The following is a 26949-nucleotide window of genomic DNA, read 5'->3' as shown; positions in this document are numbered from 1 at the left end:
CTCAGGACTCTCTGTCTGGCAGAGTGTGGTCTTCGCTTGTTGAACAAAGTCAGACAAAGACTTTGCCTCCAACGATGTTCTCAGCGAACTCTGGAGCCTAAGTCCCGCGTTGTCTTCACGTCTCTTGGGCAAAAGGGTCCGGTGAAGATTCTTCAGAACTCTGGCGATGCTCCCCGGCAGCTCCGGCGAGCAGCATCTCTCCCTTCCGGGGGAGAACTCCGAATTCAGTGTCTCTGACTCTCTCTTTTATAGTGTCATCCTCTAATACACACATCTCTGGCTAGGTACGCCCCTGACACCGTCTAACTCATGCAATCAACTTGTTATCACATACATCAGTAATACAGAAATCATGTTTTTCCAACAAGTACACAGCATCCACCTTCCGTTGTTAACACACACACACATTGCTTGAGACATGTTGCCAAGACCATATTTGGCCACAGAACTTCCTCAATGTCCTCCTTTCTGCAGTGTCATGGTGACTTCTGCTTTTTGCCCTGCACACAACTCAGAACAGCACAGATTACTTCAAGTCAAAACTCACTTAGTTACACTGAATCACTTCTTTAAATCATTTTTCTTAGCATGATCAAATAACTTATTTTAAATCATTCTCTTCTATAGCAATCATCATTTCCAGAATATATATCAGCCTATTAAAATCATTCTTGCATCAAGCATAAGCATAATCATGTGGTTAACTTATATAGTTTCTCATTTTAACTTTTCATTGGTTTGCTTAAAGCTTTTATTTAGGTGGTGGTTGCTCCTGGGATCTCAAATAACTAGGCCCCACTTGACACTGTGCATTAGAAAGCTGATAGTAATAAAGAAGTGCAATGCTAAATAATAAAATTACATTTACATCCATTTATGCTGAAAAAAGATGATATCTGTGTTCATTATTATATGAATTCAATGGTTTTAATTATTCTTATGTAAGAGTAAAAGAAGTACATCTCTGACGTTTATAACAAACCAAGCTGTTCTAAAATCGGTTGAAAATTGAGCAATCTACAGTGATTTTAAAATGCTCCATTGACTTTAATGTTATGAGTGATCGAGCAGCCCTGTCCCAAGATGGCCGCCATGTGGCGACGTCGCTCCCCATAGGCTGACAGCGCTCATGAGCCATCTAGTGTTTGTATATATCTATGATGCTAACAACACGACACAGTGCTGAAACAGGAAATGACGCAATACGCTCACCGTAACGTCAGACGTCGCCTGCAGATCAGTCAACCACTAAATCCAGTAAATATTAGCTTTAATATAAATTAGTGATGCTAACCGAGCGAGCTGCTCAGTCTTAGCTTGATTAAACGTATTGTAGCCTTAAGCTAACGATGTTTGCATTGTGTTTTATGGAAACAGCTGAAGTGTGTTGTGTTAGTGTAATGTGGTACATTTAGTTAATAAAACTGTGTGGAGACGCTGGTTCACATTAATGTAACGTTTAGAAAACCTAAATGTGATTCAAACAGTAAGGTTAAGGTTCTGTGTTGTCAGTCGTCCTAAATATCTGCTGAGTCTCTGAAGTTAAAATGGAGAAAACAGTAAATTTACTCTCTAGTCGTTAACATTGTTTAATGTCTGATTCACATGTTGTAGTACATCTTAGTGCAGATTTGAAAAATAACCTCCCAGAATATGTCCAAAATAATGACGAACACTACAGTTAATACATTTAAACTGCAGCACAGATAAGCTGGATAATAAAACCCTCTCCTAAAGCTAAAGTGACTACAGGTCTTTCTGTCATTCAGTGCTTGGAAAACTATATGAAAGAGGAAATCTTTCCAGGGATACTTTAAAATGAACCTCTGCTGTTGATGCTGATACTGTGACATCTCTCTTCATCTCAGGTGTCTCATGTTCACTGTGAGGATCTTCTGAGTGAAGCCAACAGAAGGAAAACCTCATCTGGTTGTGAAGAAGGAGACTGAATGGACGACATCCTCAGTGAACCACTTCCTGTTTCACTTTCACTGACAGAAGGACAGATCAACTCTTTCAGCAGTTTATTATTCTCTGTTCTTAGTATTCACAGATTCTATTTATCACCTTTAACTTCATCTCTGCTGCTGTAGCAGAAATACAACAGGGTTTCTGCAGGACATTAATAATCATTAAGTTGATTTTGCAAAAATTAAGGCCTTAAATGGCATTAAAAATCATTAAATTTGATTCTTGGTGGCATTAAAATTCCTTTCTGCAGTTTTCAAGAAAATAGTTGACAATAATATATATTTATAGACTGCGATTTGTCAGATATGTGCATCTGCGTAAACATGCCGAAGCATTGAGATAATTGTTCCAGCCGGTTGGGTACAATTTCTAAAAACTGCATGTTTTTAAAGTGGCCGGCAGGCTGGACCAGGCTGTGAAATGGGGAAACACAAATTCCAGCAAAAATGGCTCAAAAACGTGGATTTCAGAGAATGACTGCAGCCCGTTGGTGTTCAGGGGTGGTTCCCAGATTCAGAAATAGTCAAATGTAGGGTTTTCATATAAAAACCATCTTTTACAAAAAAAAATAAAATAAACCCGTGTAATTTGAGTTCATGGTCGTGGCATTAAAATTTTACAGTATAGCATTAAAATTGCATTAAAAAGCATTAAATTTGACTGGTTGATATCTGCAGAAACCCTGTACAATATAAAAAGTCCATGTTATTTGTAACAGATATGTAGCATTAAAACATCAACACATTCAGGTCAAGAGCTTCATTATTTCCTTCATTGCACATTTAAAAACTGCATTATTTAACAATTGTGAACTGTAAAGATGTGTAAACACATAATAAATGGATGAAATAATGTGTTGCTGACAGTGAAGTGTAAAAACTGAACAGTCACAAGACAAGTTGTATTATGAAGAGAGGAGCTGAATCTGCAGCATTATTGTTCTTAATGAAAGGATGAGGAGAACATCAGTGCTGCTCTTCCTCACAGTGATGGAGAGAAGACTGTTCAGACAACCACAGCTGGATGTTCATGTTCTCTGTAGCTTTCAGTCCATCAGACTAGATGTTCCAAATGATCCAGACCAAGGCTGGAAGGAAAAGACACGAACAGTGAGAAGAAGATCTCCAAGGTTCCTTCAGTCCAACTGCTGGAACTTTAAATATGAGAGTGAACACATCAGGGTACGAATGAAACACAACAGAGTGTTGTATTTTGTCCTACTTTCTATTCTTATAGAAATGTTTGTTTTCCTGGTTGAGGCCAAAGAGTATTTTACTGCCTTAGATGGACAGTAAAGTTTATTATTTTTATTCTAATGTATCATTAGCGTTAACATGAGCTCCACAGTTATCTGACCGTACACTGTTGTAGAGAAAAAAATGTCTGAAGCAAAGAACAGAGATATGAACTCAGAACTGAATTGTTCTTCATTCATTGAACTGAGAGATTAACATTCATCAGTAACAGTTCTGTGGAGGAACGTTAACATAGATTAATTTCTGTCTGCTGATCATTAATGAACTGTACCTCGAAACAGCAGTTTCCCTTATGACTGATCTATTATGATTGATCAGCTGTGACCTTCAGGACACTTAGCTACACCTAATAGATAACACTGACTAACCGGGATTAGCCTCAGTGTAAACACAAAGTTAGGAAACATAAATTGAGATTTACAGAACGACTTTAAAACACGATGTTAGAACAAGTTTATATCAGAGGTTACAGTCTGATGTTAACTTACAGTAACTTCACTGCTTTATATGTGATATAGACCTTTTTCCGAAACGTCATCATCAAACGTCACCGCCGGTCACCGGCCCTAGCAACGCGATTCCGCCATTTTAAGAGGGGTATGCTTTGCCTTGACGACCATTACTTTCCCACGTTTCCCTCCCGATTTGAACGACCAAAAGCAGATATGCAAAAACCTGCGCTGTTTTTGGCTGTAGTTCTCAGTCATGGAGCAACAAGAACATTTCCTTTTACAGGATTCCGACTGAAAAGGGCCAGAAAAGGACTTTATGGCTCACAGCATTGAGGCGGATTAACAATAATGGGACCACATGGAGCCCACAGTCAAAATGGTCCTATGTTTGCAGTCAGCATTTAATCAATGGTATGTTGTGTTTCATGAAATTATTACCCCTTAACTGATTTTCTGAAATTATTAATTAATAAGCAACCACTTGCGCTTCAGTGTCCCGCCCGCGGTACACTTTGAGATCTGCATAAGCAATTTGCTAAATGTCTGAAAACTGCAAACGCGATTATACAAACACTATACGCCGATGGAAAGCTTAGATTCTCATGAATCTGCCGGTATAAACCACTTTCAGATGTGATTACCACAGCGGGTAATATAACCACATTTGTCCGAAAAACAACGAATATCCATCCATCCATCCGTTCTCTATTCACGGCTTCAACGTACACAGCGCGACTCACATTTCCGGGTTCATTATTACACACAGATGAAAATATTCCACAAAAAACGGCCATAATCCAACCTTGGACATCCAGACGAAACAAGCCAGTAACATATTTTGTCCAAAACATGTCTTGAAGTCGGTATATATTCCACGAATAGGTCGTTTTCAAGGAAATGCACTTCGCGATGCGCGTCCAATATTCCCTGTATTTCTCGTAATATTTTTATTTACAAATAGAATATTAGCGATTTTTTGTACTGAAAATGGCTGGAATTGACTGCAGCTTATGATGTCTATAATTATCTGAAATGTTGAGGGCTAGCTACTTAGCTTAGGCTAGTGCTAGCTGTGCTTCCCACAAAAAGTCAGGGGTCTTTCTACTCACACTGCTATTTTTAAACACTCCTAAACTCAATACTGAACAAACAAGTCTCCCTTCTCTCCTCCCTTTCGTTCTGCTAACTACTATGCTGTAATCAGCAGCATTGTCCTCATTATTGTTAGTACCTCATACCCTTGGGCCTAGGGTGGGTAGAGCTCATTTACAGGTATCTGACTCTTAGTTTTGATAATGCACATCTAACTAATATACATAAACTACTTCCACTTGAAATTAAAAGGTGTAATGGCTCACCCCGTTAGCTTAACATTTGCTTAGCATAGCGGAGCTGGTGTAGCCGTATCTTACAAGGCATTTATCATTCTGACATTGACCTGTATGCACAAAAACATATAAATATAAGCATACCTCAAAGAAAACGTATGAGTCCAGGCTTTTATAAGTCTTCATCTTCTCCATTGTGTGGATGCCTGGGCTGTTGATAAGGTACTCGTAAATGGAGTGTCATTGAAGATCTGGCCACATAGTAGGGTCGTTTTCCCATGAAACCAGAGGAATTTGGTACGGACATGACTGCAAACCAACCAGTTCTAATTTTTCTTGATACCGTAGCTTGGCTTTTGGCTCAAGATTTCCGAAATAATCAGCAGACATTTTTCTCCGGGTCAAAACTGCGCGGTTTCGGCGGTCAAATCGCGGTTGCTAATGACTTTGGCTGAATCCCAAACCGCCCCCTACACACTCCCCCTCCACTACCGAGTGTCACTCCAAAAGAAGTCACACTCGCAGCTGTGGAGGGCACCTATTATTGAAGGGGGAGGGTATAAATACGATCGTCAGGAATGGGACGCCCTGTCGTCTCACCAGAAAACGGAAGACGTCATTGCCATGGTAACACAAAGACGCCTACTGTGCATGGCTGTAGCGCTGTGGCACAGGTTGCAACTATCAAGGATCGCTGCTGCTTCCAGAAGATGAAAGCATTCCACTTTTTTCACTCACATGTTTTCCAATCCTATTATCTGGCATTTCAAATCCAACAAATGAATAAATGAATTCTGTCAGTTGTGTTCAAATTTGAAGGTGTCAGGGGGTGCACAATTAATTCAAACGTCAGCAGAGAAGAAGATTTGTTTCTTTTGATTTATCTTTTTACACCACTCTTTTTGTGATGTTCTGTCAGTGTGAAAAAGGCGTGGGAGAAATAAAGGATGCATGTGGAACTTACATCAATATGTTTGTTTCCTCCTCCATTTCAACGTTGCACTTCCTGAAAAAGTTGTCCAGAGTGAGCATCGATGCAGACTCGCTATTTAAGGGCTGAACAGTCCACTCTCCCTCCGCACTACGTGGTTTGGGACGGCCCTTAATATGGAGGACCCTCCGCGGGAACGCGCAAACGGAGGGGTAGTGTGTAGGGATAGTGTGTAGGGGCGGTTTGGGATTCAGCCTTTGTTGCCCCCTCTTAAAATGGCGGCGTGCGTTGCTAAGGAAGGTATGGTCACGTGTCCCAGACTCTGACGTCACTGCGAAAAGGTCTATTGTCCAGAAGTAGAGAAGAGTGCAACTAGTTACAAAGTTGACTTTAACACTTACCTGTAGAGTTTATCTCCACTTTTGGAAGCTAACGTTGTTAGCAGCAGCGGTAGCAGCGTCCATAAACAGCAGAAGCCGAAAAATGTGGGCGGGACAGAGTCTGACCAATCACGGCTCCACCCTTGCTGATGACCACTTCCGGTCTCAGAAAATGAAAAACGGGTCTTATTTCGTTTCTGTCGCTTACTTATTTTATTTTTTGTTTTTGTAAATAAAAATGAAAATCAAAGCATTTTTTAAAAATTCGTATATCCCTTTATGATCGTGAAAAGGAAAAACGCCTTGTATTTCAATTTTAATTTTTGCCTTTGAAAACGAAAATCAAATAACCACTCGTTTTTTGTTTTTCAATACCTGCTTTACAACGGAAAATCCAATTACCAAAATATACACGGACCGTCTTTAATGGACAAGGTACCCGTTTGATTCCTGGCTGTAAAAGACACAAGCAGAAACAAAAAATCAAGCCGTTTTTTCGTTTTTTCGTTTTGAGCAAAAAACAAAAAAAGCAGGAAACGGTTCGTTTTTTCGTTTTTTCGTTTTGAACAAAAAACAATAAAAGAGGAAACGGTTGGTTTTTTCGTTTTTTCGTTTTCACCCCCAAAATGAAAATACGACTCCATATTCCGTTTCATTGGTGGGCGGGGTTTCAGAGCCCACCGGTGCACAATAAAGCTCCTGCCCATCACAATAAAGCTCTTGCGCTGGCATTCATAGACAGACTGACTTTCATTGTATTGCCTGCCCCCACTGCACTTCCCCTAACTCTAAATCAAAGCAAGTCGTGTACACAGTAATGACAGTCATAACCAGTGGTGTAGTCTAGTTTTTTCTACTGGGTATACTCCAACCTCATAAACCAAAGCCAGGTCAGGTTCTCATATATGTGCGCGTGCACTCACACGTCCACGCGTACACACACACACACACACAGAGCAGCTCCTTTATTTCAAACTACCAATTAGATACTTATAGACATTATAGCGTCAGCAGCTCCTCCTCCTGCCATCAGGTAGAGCTGATGTTTCCTCTTCATCAGGCTCCCTTTCCTGAACGTTAACCTTAGCTCCAGCTGTAGTGTTCCCTAAAGCGGCAGTATTCACAGGACAAGCAACATGCTTATTAAAACACTGAAATAGTTTCATTTAGCTTTGCTTTCTTTTTCTCCACTGACTGATGTTGGGTCATTAAAAGATGTCACGAGTTAGCTAGGCAGACCCGAGCCGAGAGCCACTATACCAGAACCGGAGAAGTTGAAGAAGGGTTTTATTGTACAGGGGTGGATATGGCTGGAGTGCAGAGACTTGAGAGTGCATGCTTTTTTAAGTTCTGCACTTTATTCTAAGATATACAGTTATATATAAGTTATTTATTAATAAATGTCAAAATGTTTTTGAACCGTACTGAATTTATTTGACGGTCAGTTTTTGATTACAGGCAGACTCTAATAAAACTACCAGGTTACATCAGCATATATCACAGTAACTCAAGTTAGACATTATGATGTTCTGGACCTTTGCTGACTGGACCTCTCTGAATTTTAGCTGAATACCCCTGACTTAGAAGAAGAGGGACATGAGTCTAGAACTTCTAATGACCCAACATCAGTCAGTGGAGAAAAAATAAGAAAAGAAAGCAAAGCTAAATGAAACTATTTCAGTGTTTTAATAAGCCTGTTGCTTGTCCTGTGAATACTGCCGCTTTAGGGAACACTACAGCTGGAGCTAAGGTTAACGTTTAGGAAAGGGAGCCTGATGAAGAGGAAACATCAGCTCTACCTGATGAAGAGGAAACATCAGGTCTACCTGATGAAGAGGAAACATCAGCTCTACCTGATGAAGAGGAAACATCAGGTCTACCTGATGGAGAGGAAACATCAGGTCTACCTGATGAAGAGGAAACATCAGCTCTACCTGATGGCAGGAGGAGGAGCTGCTGACACTATAATGTCTATAAGTATCTAATTGGTAGTTTGAAATAAAGGAGCTGCTGCTGTGTGTGTGTGTGTGTGTGTGTGTGTGTGGACGTGTGAGTGCACGCGCACGCGCACATATATGAGAACCTGACCTGGCTTTGGTTTATGAGGTTGGAGTATACCCAGTAGAAAAAACTAGACTACACCACTGGTTATGACTGTCATTACTGTGTACACGACTTGCTGTGATTTAGAGTTAGGGGAAGTGCAGTGGGGGCAGGCAATACAATGAAAGTCAGTCTGTCTGTGCCTGCCAGCGCAAGAGCTTTATTGTGATGGGCAGGAGCTTTATTGTGCACTGGCAGGCTCCGAAGCCCCGCCCACCAATGAAACGGAATATTGAGTCGTATTTTCATTTTGGGGGTGAAAACGAAAAAACGAAAAAAACAACCGCTTCCTCTTTTTTTGTTTTTTGCTCAAAACGAAAAAACGAAAAAACGGCTTGATTTTTTGTTTCTGCTTGTGTGTTTTATAGCCGGGAATCAAACGGATAAAACGTACCTTGTCCCACGGTCCGTGTATATTTTGGTAATTGGATTTTCCGTTCTAAAGCGGGTATTGAAAAACAAAAAACGAGTGGTTATTTGATTTTCGTTTTCAAAGGCAAAAATCAAAATTGAAATACAAGGCGTTTTTCCTTTTCACGATCATAAAGGGATATACGAATTTTAAAAAATGCTTTGATTTTCATTTTTTATTTACGATAACAAAAAATAAAATAAGTAAGAGACAGAAACGAAAAAAGGTCCGTTTTATCGTTTTCTGAGACCGGAAGTGGTCATCAGCAAGGGTGGAGCTAAACAGAGTACGGTGCATAGACTGTAAATAAATGGGGTTTTTTTGTTTGTTTTCATGATCAAAATGAAAGATCAAGTGGCCGATCTTAAAATAAATCAATATCGATTTTTTTATTTATTAAGTTTTGCGACGCAAGGGGGCGTGGTTACCTGATTGACAGTTCGTCTGGAATGACTGACAGTCTGGAGGATTAATTCTGATATGGTCACTGGTGGTTTATCGGTGAAGAAGCAGAACCTTTTCCACAGACACTTTTCCTGCCTGTTGGCTTGTTTTAACCATTTTGCTACCTTCGGCTGATTCTACCAGCAGACACTGAAAGTTCGGTAAGTAGGCTAAATGTTTATTTTCTTATCAGTGCCGCTTTTAATGCACTTCATATGCAACTTTCGTGTCAGATATAATGTGTGCCATGCAGTCCAGATGTTGGTGGAGTTTATTTCTTTGTGTATTGACAAGAGAAGAGAGTTAGCATCCAGTAAATATTAGCTTTAATATAAATTAGTGATGCTAACCGAGCGAGCTGCTCAGTCGTAGCCTGATTAAACCTAGTGTAGCATTAAGCTAACGATGTTTGTGTTGTGTTTCATGGAAAAGGCTGAAGTGTGTCGTGTTAGTGTAATGTGGTACATTTAGTTAATAAAACTGTGTGGAGACGCTGGTTCACATTAATGTAACGTTTAGAAAACCTAAATGTGATTAAAACAGTAAGGTTAAGGTTCTGTGTTGTCAGTAGTCCTAAATATCTGCTGAGTCTCTGAAGTTAAACTGGAGAAAACAGTAAATCTACTCTCTAGTGGTTAACATTGTTTAATGACTGATTCACATGTTGTAGTACGTCTTAGTGCAGATTAGAAAAATAACCTCCCAGAATATGTCCAAAATAATGATGAACACTACAGTTAATACATTTAAACTGCAGCACAGATAAGCTGGATAATAAAATCCTCTCCTAAAGCTAAAGTGACTACAGGTCTTTCTGTTGTTCAGTGCTTGGAAAACTATATGAAATAGGAAATCTTTCCAGGGTCACTTTAAAATGAACCTCTGCTGTTGATGCTGATACTGTGACATCTCTCTTCATCTCAGGTGTCTCATGTTCACTGTGAGGATCTTCTGAGTGAAGCCAACAGAAGGAAACCCTCATCTGGTTGTGAAGGAGACTGAATGGACGACATCCTCAGTGAACCACTTCCTGTTTAGCTTTCACTGACAGGACAGAGCAACTCTTTCAGCAGTTTATTATTCTCTGTTCTTAGTATTCACAGATTCTATTTATCACCTTTAACTTCATCTCTGCTGCTGTAGCAGAAATACAACAGGGTTTCTGCAGAACATTAATAGTCATTAAGTTGATTTTGCAGAAATTAAGGCTTTAAATGGCATTAAAAATCATTAAATTTGATTCTCGGTGGCATTAAAATTTCTTTCTGCAGTTTTCAAGAAAATAATTGACAATAATATATTTATAGACTGCGATTTGTCAGGTATGTGCATCTGCGTAAACATGCCGAAGCACTGAGATAACTGTTCCAGCCGGTTGGGTACAATTTCTAAAAACTGCATGTTTTTAAAGTGGCCGGCAGGCTGGACCAGGCTGGGAAATGGGGAAACACAAATTCCAGCAAAAATGGCTCAAAAACGTGGATTTCAGAGAATGACTGCAGCCCGTTGGTGTTCAGGGGTGGTTCCCAGATTCAGAAATAGTCAAATGTAGGGTTTTCATATAAAAACCATCTTTTACAAAAAAAAAACAAACCCGTGTATTTTGAGTTCATGGTCGTGGCATTAAATTTTTACAGTATAGCATAAAAATGGCATTAAAAAGCATTAAATTTGACTGGTTGATATCAGCAGAAACCCTGTACAATGTTATTTATAGCAGATATGCAGCATTAAAACATCAACACATTCAGCTCAAGAGCTTCATTATTTCCTTCATTGCACATTTAAAAACTGCATTATTTAACAATTGTGAACTGTAAAGATGTGTAAACACGTAATAAATGGATGAAATAAATAATGTGTTGCTGACAGTGAAGTGTAAAAATTGAACAGTCACAAGACAAGTATTATGAAGAGAGGAGCTGAATCTGCAGCATCATTGTTCTTAATGGAAGCATGAGGAGGGCATCAGTGCTGCTCTTCCTCACAGCGATGGAGAGAAGACTGTTCAGAGAACCACAGCTGGATGTTCATGTTCTCTGTAGCTCTCAGTCCATCAGATCAGATGTTCCCAATGATCCAGACCAAGGCTGGAAGGAAAAGACACAAACAGTGAGAAGAAGATCTCCAAGGTTCTTTCAGTCCAACTGCTGGAACTTTAAATATCAGAATGAACACATCAGGGTACGAATGAAACACAACAGAGTGTTGTATTTTGTCCTACTTTCTAATCTTATAGAAATGTTTGTTTTCCTGGTTGAGGCCAAAGAGTATTTTACTGCCTTAGATGGACAATAAAGTTTATTATTTTTATTCTAATGTATCATTAGCATTAACATGAGCTTCACAGTTATCTGACCGTACACTGTTGTATGAACAGAAGCTGTTAAATAGAGTCTGAAGCAAAGAACAGATATATTAACTCAGAACTGAACTGTTCTTCATTGATTGAATTGAGAGATTAACATTCATCAGAGTTCTGTGGAGGAACGTTAACATAGATTAATTTCTATCTGCTGATCATTAATGAGCTGCGCCTCGAAACAGCAGTTTCCTTATGACTGATCTATTATGATTGATCAGCTGTGACCTTCAGGACACTTAGCTACACCTAATAGATAACACTGACTAACCGGGATTAGCCTCATTGTAAATACAAAGTTAGGAAACATAAATTGAGATTTATAGAACGACTTTAAAACATGATGTTAGAACAAGTTTATATCAGAGGTTACAGTCTGATGGTAACTTACAGTAACTTCACTGCTTTATATGTGATATTGTCCAGAAGTAGAGAAGAGTGCAACTAGTTACAAAGTTGACTTTAACACTTACCTGTAGAGTTTATCTCCACTTTTGGAAGCTAACGTTGTTAGCAGCAGCGGTAGCAGCGTCCATAAACAGCAGAAGCCGGTAAATGTGGGCGGGACAGAGACTCCTCGGCTCTGATTCAATCTGACCACCCTTGCTGATGACCACTTCCGGTCTCAGAAAATGAAAAACGGTTCTTATTTCGTTTCTGTCTCTGACTTATTTTATTTTTTGTTTTTGTAAATAAAAAATGAAAATCAAAGCATTTTTTAAAATTCGTATATCCATTTTTGATCGTGAAAAGGAAAAACGCCTTGTATTTCAATTTTAATTTTTGCCTTTGAAAACGAAAATCAAATAACCATTCGTTTTTTGTTTTTCAATACCTGCTTTAGAACGGAAAATCCAATTACCAAAACATACACGGACCCTTTACACTTGCACAACTTACAAGATGACATTAAGTTAATGAACTAAAATGCAGTTAACTCACATTGTTAAGGCAGTAGGGGAACTTGTGTTTCTAAGCTGAATGAACTTAAAACAATTAACAGTGTAGTGGCAAACGTACAAACCAGCTCTGTTGCAGCTGCAGCTCCCCTCTAGAGTGCCTTTTACTGAACAACTGAGAACTGTTTCATGAACTCATTCAATCCGTCAAAAGCGACAAGTCACTGGTGTGTTGGTGAGAACATTAATCAAAACAGAGGACTAAACAAGAAAAGCACTCAGGGACTGCAGTGCTCTGCCAAGGCTGCTCAGTCGTTGCATGATTTCCGACAGATAAGTCCGCAGCAATGGTTTTGTAGTAGGATCCCAATCGTGATCAAAATAGGCAGCTGACACAGTGTTCACTTGTTGTCATAGTTACAGTTATGGTTTGTTGCTTTCTCGCAATAACACAGGCATCTTTAAATAATCCATGGATCCAGACTATAAGTTGCATCACTGCTAAAATGTAATCACTTGGTCCTTGTGTCATTTCTGACCTTCCCTGAGAATTTCATCCAAATCTGTTAGTCTGTTTTTGAATGTTGGTGTTTAGTCACACTACTCCGCCGCGGTCCTTCGCAGAATAATGAGACAAACGGATAAGCATTATACCTACCTGTTTTGTTTTTTTTTTTAACTGTACTGAACAAATTTCCAAATTTGATGGGGTACTTGGTAGAGACCATCATCTCTGCTGTTAAGGAAGTGTTCTATCTGGTTCTGAGTCAATTTCACCAGTGATTTTCAGAACTATAATGCTGTGCGAATTGATGCTCACTAGTACATTTTATGTTGGAGAATCTCCTACTAATTTTGGAGCCACTTGTGATTACACCCGCTGGTTTACAGCAGCAGTTATTTGTGTGCTGCAGGATGCTGGGTAGGTAACACAGTGGGGCTATCAGTTCCCTGCTGCTGCTGAAAAAAATAATAAGACTGACAAGACAGTTTAAGGCCAATAACGCACAAGTTTCTTTATTGGGGCACAATTAAACAGTTTTTGCAGGAAAAAAAAGGACAAGTAAACAGAAAAACTGGTTTTCTGGAGTTTCACATACTCAAAAGTTTGAAGTTCTCAAATGGATTCTGACACCTTTTTGACAGACTAGTATACAAAAAAATGCACTTGTATTTTAAAAAAAATAGGTTAGTGATTATTATCAATATTTCTTTGATTTCATTGAAAAACTATTTGAATACAGTTTCCAATCAAACTGACATTTTGCAGTTTACTTTGCACTATCAGGGGGCACCAAAGCACTTCCATAACAATAATAAGACATTTTATTTAGTGAGACACAGACTGTAAGTGGAAAAACAATACATCACCTCTCAATCATTCTCAGAAAACATCTTGGCCAAATATATTTGGCCAATTATGATAATCATGATGTGTCAAACAGAAACTGTTATCCTGGAAAGACTATCAGGCTCATCAGAGAATAGGGCTTTGAATGCTGTTTATACAAACTTTTTCCAAACATCCCCATAATCCCTAAAGTGTAGTGTGCAATACATTGTACAGATTAGGATTGGTGGTGTTTCCCTTTAATGGCAACAACTCAAGGATATATAAAGGCAAAGGAGCGTGCAGACTGAGTGTAGCCTCTGCTAGTCCCTACGATTTCTGGATCATGACCTGGAATTTACCTGTAGAGATAAAAAGAAAAGAATCGAGAAGGAGTGTGTCAGTTCTCACATTCAAAAACAAAAAGAAACTGCAGATTTCCTTCTGCTTGAACGTTTTTCCATCATAACTTAATAAGGTGGTTACCCATCACCCGGCCAAGGATCGCCACCTACTTACAGGGAACCAACCCAGGAAATCGGGTACCTTGTCAAAAAATGACTTCATGCCAAAAAACAGTTCTTGTCCTCTAAATTGTACACTGCTAGTTATAGCTGTATCACCCAGTTTATATGCACATGTCCAGCTGCTTTCACTTGGATCAAATTATCATACAGTCACCTCCAAAAGTATTGGAACAGCAAGTTCAATTCCTTTGTTTTTGTTGTATACGGAAGACATTTGGGTTTCAGATAAAAAGATGAATATGACACAAAAGTTCAGAATTCCAACTTTTATTTTGTGTTTTTTACATCAAGATGTGTTAAACAACCCAGGAAAGATGACCTTTTCTTTGAGCCCACCCACTTTTCAAGTGAACAAAAGTATTGGAACATGTGACTGATGGGTGTTTCTAGTTGCCCAGGTGTTGCCTTTTAGATCGATTGCAGAGACATTAAATAGTTCTTGTTTTTGGCTTTGGGTTTCACTTGTGAAAACGGCATTTTCTGTTAAGCAAACATGAAGACCAGAGAGCTGTCTGTGGGGGAAAAACAAACCATTTTGAAGCTGAGAGAAGAGGGAAAATCAGAGCTATTGCACAAACATTGGGCATAGCCACTACAACCATTTGGAATGTTCTGAAAAAGAAAGAAACTACTGGTGTACTGAGCAACAAACATCGAACAGGTCGGCTCAGGGTAACAACAACAGTTGATGACAGAAACATTGTGAGAGCTGTGAAGAAAAACCCAAAAACAACAGTCACTGACATCACTGAAACCTCCACAGGGCAGGAGTGAAAGTGTCACAATCCACTGTTCGAAGAAGACTTCGAGAGAAGGAATATAGAGGCCATATCAAAGATGCAAACCACTCATCAGCAAAAAGAATCGGAAGGCCAGATTGGATTTTGCAAAGAAGTACAGAGATCAGCCACAAAAGTTTTGGAACAAAGTTTTATTGACTGATGAGACCAAGATTAACCTCTACCAAAGTGATGGAAAGGCCAAAGTATGGAGAAAGAAAGAATCTGCTTATGATCCAAAACATACAAGCTCATCTGTGAAACATGGTGGAGGTAGTGCCATTGCTTGGGCTTGCATGGCTGCTTCTGGAACGGGCTCACTAGTCTTTATTGATGATGTAACTCATGATGGTAGCAGCAGAATGAATTCTGATGTCTACAAAACCATTTTGGCTGGCAATTTACAGAAAAATGCATCCAAACTAATCAGGAGAAGCTTCATCTTGAAACAAGACAATGATCCAAAGCACACTGCCAACACAACAAAGGACTTCATCAGGGGGGAAAAATGGAAGGTCTTGGACTTGCCAAGTCAATCACCAGACCTTAACCCAATAGAACATGCATTTTACCTCCTGAAGAGGAGAATGAAGGGAGAAAACCCCAGAAACAAACAAGAACTGAAAGAGGCTGCAGTAAAGGCCTGGAACAGCATTTCTAATTAAGAATGCAACAGCCTGGTGAAGACAATGGGTCGCAGGCTCGATGCAGTTATTGCAAGTAAGGGTTATGCCACCAAATAATAAATGTTATTCACTTTAAGTTCATTTAATATTGTCTGTTCCAATACTTTTGCTCACTTGAAAAGTGGGTGGGTTCAAAGGAAAGGTAATCTTTTCTGGGTTGTTTAACACATTTTGATGTATAAACCACGAAATAAAAGCTGGAATTCTGAACTTTTGTGTCATATTCATCTTTTTATCTGAAACCCAAATGTCTTCAGCATACAACAAAAACAAAGGAATTGAACATGCTGTTCCAATACTTTTGGAGGTGACTGTAACAAGCAAATACACACTTTCTGATTGTGGTAATAACAAACATATATCTCCATATATCTTGTAATCAAATAATTGTGACCAAAGAAAAGTTGGCAGTTCATTGCATAATCATCCCTGACATTTACAATTATAATAAATATTATCTGTAAAACACTTTGCTTTACTTTATATTTGAATGAAAAGTTATAGATAAATACAGTTTGATTAATTGGCTTTTGATCATCTAAAATAGCAGCAGTACCACAGCTAAGGTTTCTGTGCAATTGGCCTAAAAACACCATGACAAAGATTGCAAGCAAGTAAATATTAACATAAAAGAAAAGTATTGGCAATACTCTACTAGATAATCTTTGCAAGTGTCTTTTGAGAAGGGAAATGTGTTCAACAGAAAATGCATTTTGCTGAGTAACACTTAAACTGGCAGTATTTTTGCCATCATAGGTCAAAAGTTACAGAGTAGAATTTTAGCATATTGGAATTCAAGTGGTCTAAGAGGAAACTAGATTTCTAGATTTCCTCCCTCAGGCTCACCTTTCAAGGTTTAGAATTTATTGCCCGTGATGATAAAATTTTAGTTAGGGGTATTTTTAAGGAAAAAAACCTTCTTTGAAGGTCCCACAATGTGCCCCTTTTTAGCAAATTGATTCAAGTCTTAAATGTCAGTATGTATTTCACTTTTCAGCTCAAAACACTGCTAAGATGGTAAATTTGACCATTTATCAAATTTGCTGGTATAACTCTAGGTTTTGGTCCTGTTCCAATTGAGCCATCAGTCTATAGTATGAAATGCAGCTGAGCTGCTGCTATGCACAACTGCTACAGGAAAAAGATTCTCTAAATGTGATTGACATCACAAAGCCAAACAGCTGCACAGTAACTGACAGACACAACTGAACAACATGTCAATTAGAACAGCTTAATTGGGTACAAAACATGACATGAAAACACGGTAACCCACCCACTTCTTCTCTCCATCAAAAGTTTCTATGATCTCTGTGTGTCCCTCATTCTTACAGCTTCTGCAGAGCTCTGATTAATGGGCATGCAACAAAAGGTCATGGTAATGTTAGCCACATAAGCTAACACTAAGGATTTTTCGATTATTGTTGAGACATTGCCTTTAAAAATAACTGTAATCCACTGCCTCGTCCAAATCTCAGCGACAGGGAGTGCACACCTGTAGTCCACGATAGAGTTACTGGAGTGCTTCAGTCATGGCAAAGACCTTTTAAGAGTTAGCAGAAGGCTGTAAATAAACTGCGTGGTCTGCCAGACAGATGCTCATTTAGAATGGCTTTGGAAGTAGTAAGTAGGATTGTGCAAACTGTAGCTGGCTGACTATTGCTGCCCAGTTCCGATGTAGAAAACTGATCAAAATTCTTACTGTCTTGTAAAGCTAGAAGGCTATCTAGTTATGGGAGCTTGTGGAATGGCAGCAGTGAGCCTTCCTATGTTTGCAGATTTTATTGTACACCATAAATTTTATTTTAAAAAAACACAACACCTTACAAATCTCGTCATATGAGATCTTACATGTCAGACTAAATATTTTGAAAATTGAAAAACTGAGTGGTGGGACAGCAAAGACCCTTTTGTTGTGGAGCTTTCACCAGCAATTCAAGAATTCCTTAACAGATGGTGTTGGTCCAGGAAAAGAAAACCTGTCACTGACGAAGACAAAAGGATATCGCTAAAAGCCTCTGAAACAATAGTAGACATGATTTTTATTTCATCCAACTAGTTTTTCCCAGAACAAAGTTTCTGAGTATCTGATTGAATGATAGTCAAATGATGTGCATCTTACAGGCAGGCATGATGGACACCTCAGCAGTCACAATACTCTTCACTCCCAGGTTGGACAGAGCTCCTCTAACCAGACCACAGGTAAAGGCCAGGTACTGAAGAGAAAAAAAATAATCATCACTGTAATGTGGTCAGTGAGGATGAGGTCAGGTTCAGGCTAAATGAAGGATTTTATTGGACAGGTACTGGCTATGTAAATTAAAATCTCCTTAATATAATCCTTTGCAACAAATTAATAGAATTCTCACATGTTCTTAGTATGCGTCTTTCATGTTTCAACCCAAAATAGCCCACAGATCACACAGTTGAAACAAACATTTCCATACACTTGTGAAAACCATGTATATCATGGCACTTTGAGGTTCCAGTGACTCTTAAAACTGTTAATTATCTGTAATAGATCTTTGTCACAAAAAAAAACAATATTTGTTTTTTGTTCTTTTATATAATTAATATAGTTCCTCTGCATACATGTCAACATTTGCTGAGTCTAAAGTATACATACAGCAACTTGTATCATCAGTTTTGGTGATGTAGAAATCTTTGCTAATCAAATTTTCTTAGTGGCATTAACTCTTAACTTCTTGTGAGTGACTACAATGGACTACAAATGCTGACTTCTCAACCCTGATTTAAATAGGGCTCGTTTCATACACTCAGACTACAGTGGGAATGTCTTGAACTGTCTGATGGAGATGTGTCAGTGTTGAAATATGATGTGTGTTGGATGCAGTTGGACGTTTCAACAAAACAATGACCCCAAAGACACATTAAAAGTGATGAAGAAATTATTAAATAAAGGCTAGAATAAAGGTTTTTAGATTGGTCACCCCAAAGTCCTGACTTAAACCCCATTGACAATCTGTGGACTGTGGTGGAGAAACAAGTCTGTCAGACAACCAACACATTTTGTTAAACTTCACAATTGTTTCAGGAGAAGTGGTCAAAGATGCAACCAGCAGCTTATCAGAAGCTTGCGCACAGCTTCTGAAACACTTCAACTCTTGTTTGGACAGACACACTGGGGTTTTAAAATACCATTTTAAAATGAAAACGTATTAGTGTAATGAAGTCTTAGCAATTTATGAATTGTAAAAGGAAGAGTTACTAGACAGCCCAAGAAAAGACATCTCAAGATAGTCATGGAATCTCATGAAATAACAGCAGTGCACCTTTGGGGCATGTTCCAGATACTGCTTTCCAGCTGAGAGATGACTCAGTAATCTGAACTTGTTGTCCTGCAGAACATAGATGCCCTGAAACACATCACAACATCATTGACACTGACAGAATTGACACAGCATATAGCAGTATGGCTGGTGAAAGGAGATGGGGAAAAATGACAGTATTGATAGTTACGCTGCTCAGTCACAACATTAAAACCACTGTCAGATACTATTGTATACTACTGATTATTATATTACAGTGGAAATTGTCACATCAATTGGTGAATTTGGTGTGTCTGAAGAAAGAAAATGGGCAATGTAAGGATCTGAGGAACTTTAACAAGGGACCAATTGGATGGTCAGACAACTAGATCAGAGTATCTACAAAAGAGGAGGTCCAGTGATTTGTTAACAATATGCAGTGGTAAGTATCTATGAGAACCAATCCCAGGAATGACAACTGGTGAACAGCTGCAATTGCAGAAAACATCAATGCTTGCTGTAACAGAAAGATGCAGAACGTACCCAGCCAGAATGCCAATGATGTCCCTGTCCAACTCTGAATGTGCTCATAGTGGGCTTGTGAGTATCACAACTGCACCATGAAGCAATGGAAGAAGGTGGCCTGGTTTGATGAATTATGCTTTTTCTTACTTGGACGGTCAAGTACGTATGTGTCATTTAACTGGTGCTGAGATGGCACCAGGATGAACACACTGTGCGTGTCTGCTCTGCTGTGTCTCATGAACATACAATGGAACACATGCAGTGGAGCAGGAGGGACAGACCAAGCAAAAGTAACAATCCCTGAGCTAACAGCGTCTTGTTTCAAGCATTCAATGTCTTATACAATGTTAGCGTGAACAAAAGGCTGTGGTTAGACTATTTTTTGTTGGCTCTGGTGTACAAAAGCTTTCTGGTTGTAAATGAAAGGCATAAGGAGAAGTTACAGACGAGACCGTTTGTTTTGCTCTGAAATGCTGGTGCTCTAGTGACATCTAGTGGTTCTGAGTGTTGTACACAGTGCCTTTCAAGGATCTGCTGTGTCCTAGTGTCCGATACCACAGGATGCATTCAGAGCGCTTGGAGAGTCCACACCTTAATGGGTCAGAGCTGTTTAGGTGGCCGACAATGTTTGGCAGTGGTTTTAATATTGAGGGTAATTATTGTATCTACCATAGTATATATACAAAGTATATATAGATTTGCAAAGTATAGATTACGTAAATGTAAAACAATATAAATTATTTTCAGTTTGTCAGGCTGAAGGCTGAGTTTGCCGTGTTGATAAGTAATGTTAATAATAACCTGTCATATGACTGAATGAAACAACAGGAATTCAGTGCTACCTGGTGATTGGTACGAAGGTTGTCAATTTGCTTCTTAAACACACAGGTCCAGAAGTCTTTGCATATGAACTTCATGATGTCCAGCTCATCTTTAAATCGTGCTGTGTCTTTAGTCAATCTAGAGAAAAGCAAAAGCTTTTTGAAAGCAGGACAAAAACTTGACAAAAGCATTCACTTAATTCTAAGCATTGTTGCCGTAATAAATATTTATATAATACTTACACTGCCGTTTAAAAGTTTGGGGTCACTTAGAAATGTCTATTTTTTTTCAATGAAGACAACATTAAATTAATTATAATTCCAGTCGAGACACTGTAATTGTGGTATATCACTATTTTAGCTGGAAATGGCTGATTTTTAATGGAATATCTAGATGGGGCTACAGAGGCCCCTTTTTCGGCAACAATCACTCCTATATTCTAATGTTCAATGTGTTAGCTAATGGCGTTGAAAGGCTAACTGATGATTAGAAAACCCTTGTGTAATTACATTAATACATGAATAAAAGTGTGTTCATGGAAAACATGGAACTGTCTGGATGACCCCAAACTTTTGAATGGGAGTGTAATTAAAAATAAAACACATCCAGTAAAAGGTTTGCTTGCAATATTGATTAACTACAAAGTTCACTAACTTATTTTTAAAAAAACTGAACAATAATACACCTTATCTTTTCATGGGACAACAATAAAGAAATGACACTTTGATACAATGTAAAGTAGCCGGTGCACAGCTTGCATAACAGTGTAAAGTTACTAACCCCTCAAAATAGCTCAACACACAGCCATTAATGCCTAAACCACTGGCAACAAAAATGAGTACACCCCAAGTGAAAATGTCCAAATTGGGCCCAAAGTATCAATATTTTCTGAGTTGTATTTACATCCTAAACGGCAACGTAACGTTGCTAGGGCATTAGCCGACTAAGCTAGCTAGCTAGCGCTAGTCCAAAACATAATGTTACATGGGGCTTTTTGCCAATGTTAGCAGGCATGCCCGCAGCCCGAGTAATCCTAATTGACTGCTTTAATTTAACGAGATACAAATGTATTTGCATCTGCTAAGTGTGATGTTTCTCTTATAGCTCCAGAGTGGCGCTGAGAGTGGACAGAGTCGATTCCCTCACGTAATCATTTCATGAGCACTGAAATGCCTACATTATACGATGCAACAAAACAACTCATCATGGATCAGCTTTCAGAAAAAACATACTTTTCATGCACAACAGACCTTTGAACCAGCAGAGCAGCAACTTCATACATGGCAGTAACTTTACAGTTTATAACTGAGTCCTGGGACTTACAGAGCTGGTGTTTGGGTTGTGTAGGGCTGCAAACAGATCACTCAGGGTTGTCAATGTCATTGAGGTTAAATGCTGACATACTATTTTGTTTTGCACTACCTCATACATCTTTAAAAAATATTGTATTAATGATACAGAAGTTTTTCCCAATTAAAAAAATGTTTTTACAGCAAAGTACAACAGCCTGTGCTTTAATTTGTTCCGTGTGGTATCGAAATGGTATCGAGTATCGATACTGAACTGGGTATCGGTATCGAAGTTGAAATTCTAGTATCGTGACAAGCCAAGCCGGAACTGAATTTTGTGCAAAATTTGGTGAGTTTTCGAGCATGTTTAGGGAGTCAAATTCCGGTTTAAAGAGCAGAAGAAAGAAGAAGAAAGAAAGAAGAAAAAAGAAAAATAATATTTTTTGCAAAAACAATATGCGATTTTTTTTCCCGCCCGTATTTCGCCCACATATATATTTTTGGAAAGGTCTCGACAAGCCCGACGCGTTGGTGAGGTGTTTGTGTGTGTTTGAGAGCGTGAATGTCCCGTGGTCGAGCGCTATGGGCTACCAGGGGCTCGGGAATGTGTTAACAACAACTAATTCTGATGTTTACCAGTGATTAAACTGAAAATTCTCTAATTGAAGAAGGTTAAACCAGAGAATGGGCTATTGTGTGAAGAATAGTTGACTATCAAGAGTTTCTGTCTGATCTTATGGTAATTTCAGCTCTACAGGGCTCACAGGATGACATGTGGGGTTGATAACTCGGGTGATTAAGACTAATGGCAAAAAAGATGACTAATGCCCATTTTGTGTCTTTCTTATACAGAGGTACAGTACATAATAGTTGATACAGTTTTTCTACTTGGCTAGCGACAGCAACTTGAAAATGAAAGCAGGATGTTTAATGCCAATGATATGTATGCTGACTGCTCTGTTAGCTAATAGCTACTTGGATGCATAAACCCATCTGAATTGACAAATAGTGTGCAGTTGTGTGTTTAAGGAGTGTGTCTTCTCAGCACACAGTAAGAGATGTCAAGCTATTCCTGTTGAAATATTGGATGACTTCTCAGATGTTTTCATTAATGACCTTCAGTATTTTATTACTCTAGGAGGAGACATTACGTCCAATCAGACGGGATTAGCTTTTGTAATAAGATTTAGGAACACAGAGGTAGAAGAAGAGGTGAACTGTGACTTGTAGCCACTAACACTTTGGGATCCTTGCTCTTCCCTAAAAGCCACTGAAGGAAGAAGCTTGACTCAGTAACACTCTGTCAGATAAGCACTACTCTGACTACTTTACATTGTATCAAAGTGTCATTTCTTTAGTGTTGTCCTATGAAAAGATAGAATTAAATATTTGCAAAATTGTCAGAGGTGTACTCACTTTTGTGAGATACTGTACATATATACCAGACTATACTCTTTATGAGAGGTGATGTATTTTTCATCACACTGTTTTTATGTAGGGGCTGCACAGCGGTGGAGTGGTCCGCAATTTCACCTTGATGCAAGAGGATCCCCAGTTCAAATCCCAGCCTGGGTCGGGGACCTTTCTGCATGGAGTTTGCATGTTCTCCCTGTGCACGCGTGGGCTTCCTCCCAGTAGCTGGTGTGAGTGTGATTGTTTGTCTGTGTATGTAGCCCTGCGAAAGAGTGGCGACCTGTCCAGTGTGTTCCCTGCATTTGCCCGAGTCAGCTGGGATAGGCTCCAGCACCCCCCGCGACCTTAGTGAGGATAAAGCGGTGTATAGAGAATGGATGGATGTTTTCATGTAATTTTATATTTTTTTGAAATGTGCAAAAGAAAGCCAGAAAGCCTCTAATTTTATCATAAAGCAACAGATTAGTATTCGATGAAAATGTTTTGTTTTTCAAGTAGAGGATATCTATTTTATGATAAATTAGTTCCACATTATATCTAGTCTAAGAAGTAACAAAAGTGAAAAATGCCTGTTATTTTCCTCATGCCAAAGGTGCACTTACCTAATAATCTAAAACTCAAACATCTTCATTTTATCATTGAATAAAAAAAAAAAAAAAAAAAGAGAGCAGAAACTCCTGAACTGTACAAAATTATCAAAGGCCAAGGCAATAAAATGTATTCCATTATAAAACCCTGACTTAGACACAGATTTTATTGACCCTCTAACACAACACTGAACATAGCCTCAGATTTGTGGCTTCTGATTCCGCTGTTAAGGGGAAAGATGAAAAAAGCTTAACCAACCACACTAAGCAACTGATTCTGTGCGCATGTTACACATTTTCAGTAAAACCTTAATGCTGTCTAGAATAGAATAGCTTTATTGTAATTGTACAAAGAAATTGGTATAAGACTGCTGAAAATCCCTTGCAGTGTCGATTCGGCTCGTGAATCCAACATTTTGCAACTCTGTACTGGTGTAGAACAGTAGCTATTCACACACATTAGTCCATTCACACAGGCCCACACACACATTAACGAAATGCAGAACTCATGTCTGAAACTCACCTTCACATTTGTGAAACCTTAATTAGTGAAGTAATTAGTTAAGACACAAAAATGTAATATTTATCCTAATCCTGTAGAGGTTTGTCCCCATCCCCATGTTGTTATAGGGGCCTCGTTCTCCCAGTAAAAATACAACTGAGTAGTTCCCAAGACTGTGACTATTTAATTCATACTCCTTAGTCTCGGCTGAGGAGCAGCACCACAATATTTTTGAGTGACTAATAACTTAAGTGATGACACCCACCTGTCCAGGACTGTAGTGTTGTGGACACAAATTTTGGGCAGCACATGGACTTGCACAGAGGGGTCTGTGTGGATTTTCATGGAGTTAGAGAGAACAACATTAAAGTCACGTGACTCTTACAGATGCAGAAAGTATGTGACATGTCTTAGATCTCCCTGCTGCTGTTAGGAACAACACACCTGCAAAGGAGTGCATCACAGTTTTATAATAACTTAACTGAAGAGTCACGTTCAACTTGACAGTGTTGTCAAGACTGACCAAATTTGAAGGTCTCAGTTTTGGACAAATTCATGCAAAAGTGTTCATGATCTTAACCTTTAATGAACTCAAGATTGTTTTTCTGTCAGAGGATGCTGTCAGTGTGGATAGAGAGGAAGGGTTGTTCAGACTGTCTCGTCAGTCAATGAAAACATATCTGCCTCTGGCTTTTATAGAAGGAAGGTAGTTGCTGGAGCAGTCAGTGTTACATTGTGACAGGCTGCCACATGTAAATGAATTTATGGGAAACACTGACCTCATACTATTGGACTCTAACAGTGGAGGTCACCTTAACAAATACATTTGTTGGTTGTTGACTGGCTGGAAACCCGACATGTCGCCCAACCTTAATGCGACATATCTTTTTTTTTTATCATAAAATTAAGGTTTTGTGAGTCTGAAAGTGGGTTTCATGCTCCATTAAGGCTTTACCTGAAATGTGTAACACGGTTTTTCCTTACATGAAGAGGTGGCGAAAACAGAATCAGCCCTTTAAGTTTAGCTTATTTAACTTTTCCCTTATGTACTGAATCAGAAGCTACCAATAGGGAACTAAATTCAGGGTCTCCCACTGAATGCAGCTTCTGTTCACCACTGACACTTCAGCTTCCTACCTCTCTATCAGCCCCTGACCGACTCTTAATCCCATATTCTCCAGTTTGGTGATATTTCTTCCATTTTCCTGAATGCAAGACAAAAAAAGAACAAATTAAAAAAAACGACTGAAGTGTTGCAGTCATTTAGCTCCGGGGTAAACCTCTGACTGAATCACAGCTTCTTACCGCCTCTCCGCTGTCAGCTGACTTGTAAATGTACTCGATCACTTCGCTGTGGAGAAACTGGAAAGGCGCTTCGTCTGCCATTCTTCGTGTGAAAGCGCTGACGCTGAGGTGCTACTTTACTGAGACACTTCCACCGAGACGGACATCCCTCCATACACATAGACGGACAAACAAACCCGCAACACCAAACAAACACCACTGTTCTCTTGTTCCTTTAGCCAGCAAAGAGCGCACAGCTGCTACCCCAGTTACCGCCACCCGGTGGTCTGGAGTCTAAACTGTCCCAGTCAATCACATTTAATTCATGTAGACTCCTTTATTAATGAACGCATACTGTGACATGGTTCACCAATGCTAGATAAAAGGATAAACATCAAAATTGTAACCAATATTAAATTTACGATCCTGAAAGCAATAGAACCATGATAAAATGAGGGAGTTGAATTGTAAATGTTGAACATGAAGATCTAAGATAGATAAGAAAATAAGCTAAAGTCCATTTGCCAACATGTTCTGCAGTTTGCATCAGCAGATGTACTTTGCTCAGAGATGGCAGCATGGTTTTGGGAAGCTATTGCTATGACAACTATGCAAAACTACAACTGATGACCATGAGATGGCAAGTGAACTCCATGTTATTCTTCTAGCAATGAGCCAAACTGCTATAAGAATGAACACAGAAGACAACTTCAAGGGTGTGTTATGCTGCCGATACAGAGACTCCGGTGTAGTGCAACAGCCATAGATCAGCGAAGGAGTTTAAAAAAAAAAAAAAAAAAAAAAAAAAAAGCTTCATTTCCAATTTCCAGAGAAACTACAACAGGAAATGGGCCTATTGTGTGAAATCCGTGAAACTGAAGGCAGCTTCCGCAACCGAAATTAACAGAGACCCCTGTGAGACAGGTGGGCAAAAACTGAACACAGGACTGTAATCACAAAAGTGACCTAAAAAAAAATTAACTAGAACTTAGTACTACCAAGCTAGGAAGTTGCTACTAAATAACCACAGACATGCAGTACAACTAACACCAGAAAAGCAGCAGAACAGAAAACGAGAATTACACTCACACTATACAAACAATGGTCTACATGAGTAACTATGGCTGGATTCAAAGCAAGCAGGAAACTTAACAGACTTCTGATGAGAGAAAGCAAGGAGGGACAAGGCAAGCAGAGGTGGCGCATGACAGGGAGACAGCAGAGCTTCACAGGTGATGATCTGGGTTGGTTCAGGCAGACAAAAGCGAACAGAGAGAATCCAGACGAGAGGTTAACAAGCAAGCAAGGAGTCCAGAACTGGAAAATAAAAAAACAACAGTTAGAACAAGGTGCATACAAGGCAGCTAGATGGAACAGGGATCAGTACTGATTGAGGTTGTT

The 26949-nt window shown here is 39.1% G+C and overlaps 1 protein-coding gene and 2 long non-coding RNA genes across 3 annotated transcripts; 1 reads left to right on the top strand and 2 right to left on the bottom strand.

Moving 5' to 3' along the window:
* The first annotated feature begins 1039 nt into the window (after positions 1 to 1039).
* Positions 1040 to 11590, top strand: LOC127534397 (uncharacterized). The gene is made up of 2 exons (XR_007942509.1): positions 1040 to 3100; positions 11410 to 11590. It is a non-coding gene; the product is annotated as an uncharacterized LOC127534397 (long non-coding RNA).
* Positions 10337 to 12511, bottom strand: LOC127534378 (uncharacterized). Its single transcript, XR_007942482.1, has 2 exons — positions 12113 to 12511; positions 10337 to 11367 (listed from the first exon to the last, which is right to left on the bottom strand). It is a non-coding gene; the product is annotated as an uncharacterized LOC127534378 (long non-coding RNA).
* A 1017-nt stretch (positions 12512 to 13528) lies between these two features.
* Positions 13529 to 25810, bottom strand: trappc6b (trafficking protein particle complex subunit 6B). The gene is made up of 6 exons (XM_022222497.2): positions 25570 to 25810; positions 25402 to 25469; positions 20494 to 20611; positions 19151 to 19234; positions 17980 to 18073; positions 13529 to 14230 (listed from the first exon to the last, which is right to left on the bottom strand). The coding sequence occupies exons 1-6, from the start codon at positions 25648 to 25650 to the stop codon at positions 14199 to 14201; spliced, it is 477 nt and encodes a 158-aa protein (XP_022078189.1). The 5' UTR covers positions 25651 to 25810; the 3' UTR covers positions 13529 to 14198.
* Between the last annotated feature and the right edge of the window lie 1139 nt (positions 25811 to 26949).

Source organism: Acanthochromis polyacanthus, chromosome 6, assembly GCF_021347895.1.
Source record: "Acanthochromis polyacanthus isolate Apoly-LR-REF ecotype Palm Island chromosome 6, KAUST_Apoly_ChrSc, whole genome shotgun sequence".
NCBI classification, from domain to species: Eukaryota; Metazoa; Chordata; class Actinopteri; family Pomacentridae; genus Acanthochromis; species Acanthochromis polyacanthus.
This window is presented reverse-complemented; position numbering and strand designations above follow the sequence as displayed.

Excerpts from the sequence above, each read along its gene's own strand:
- trappc6b (XM_022222497.2), bottom strand. The coding sequence starts at position 25,650 with ATGGCAGACGAAGCGCCTTTCCAGTTTCTCCACAGCGAAGTGATCGAG. Across the intron at positions 18,074-19,150 it reads ATCTGGAACATGCCCCAAAG|TACCTGGCCTTTACCTGTGG; the intron begins GTGCACTGCTGT and ends TTTTCTCTTCAG. Across the intron at positions 14,231-17,979 it reads GGTGTCCATCATGCCTGCCT|GTAAATTCCAGGTCATGATC; the intron begins GTAAGATGCACA and ends TTATCTCTACAG.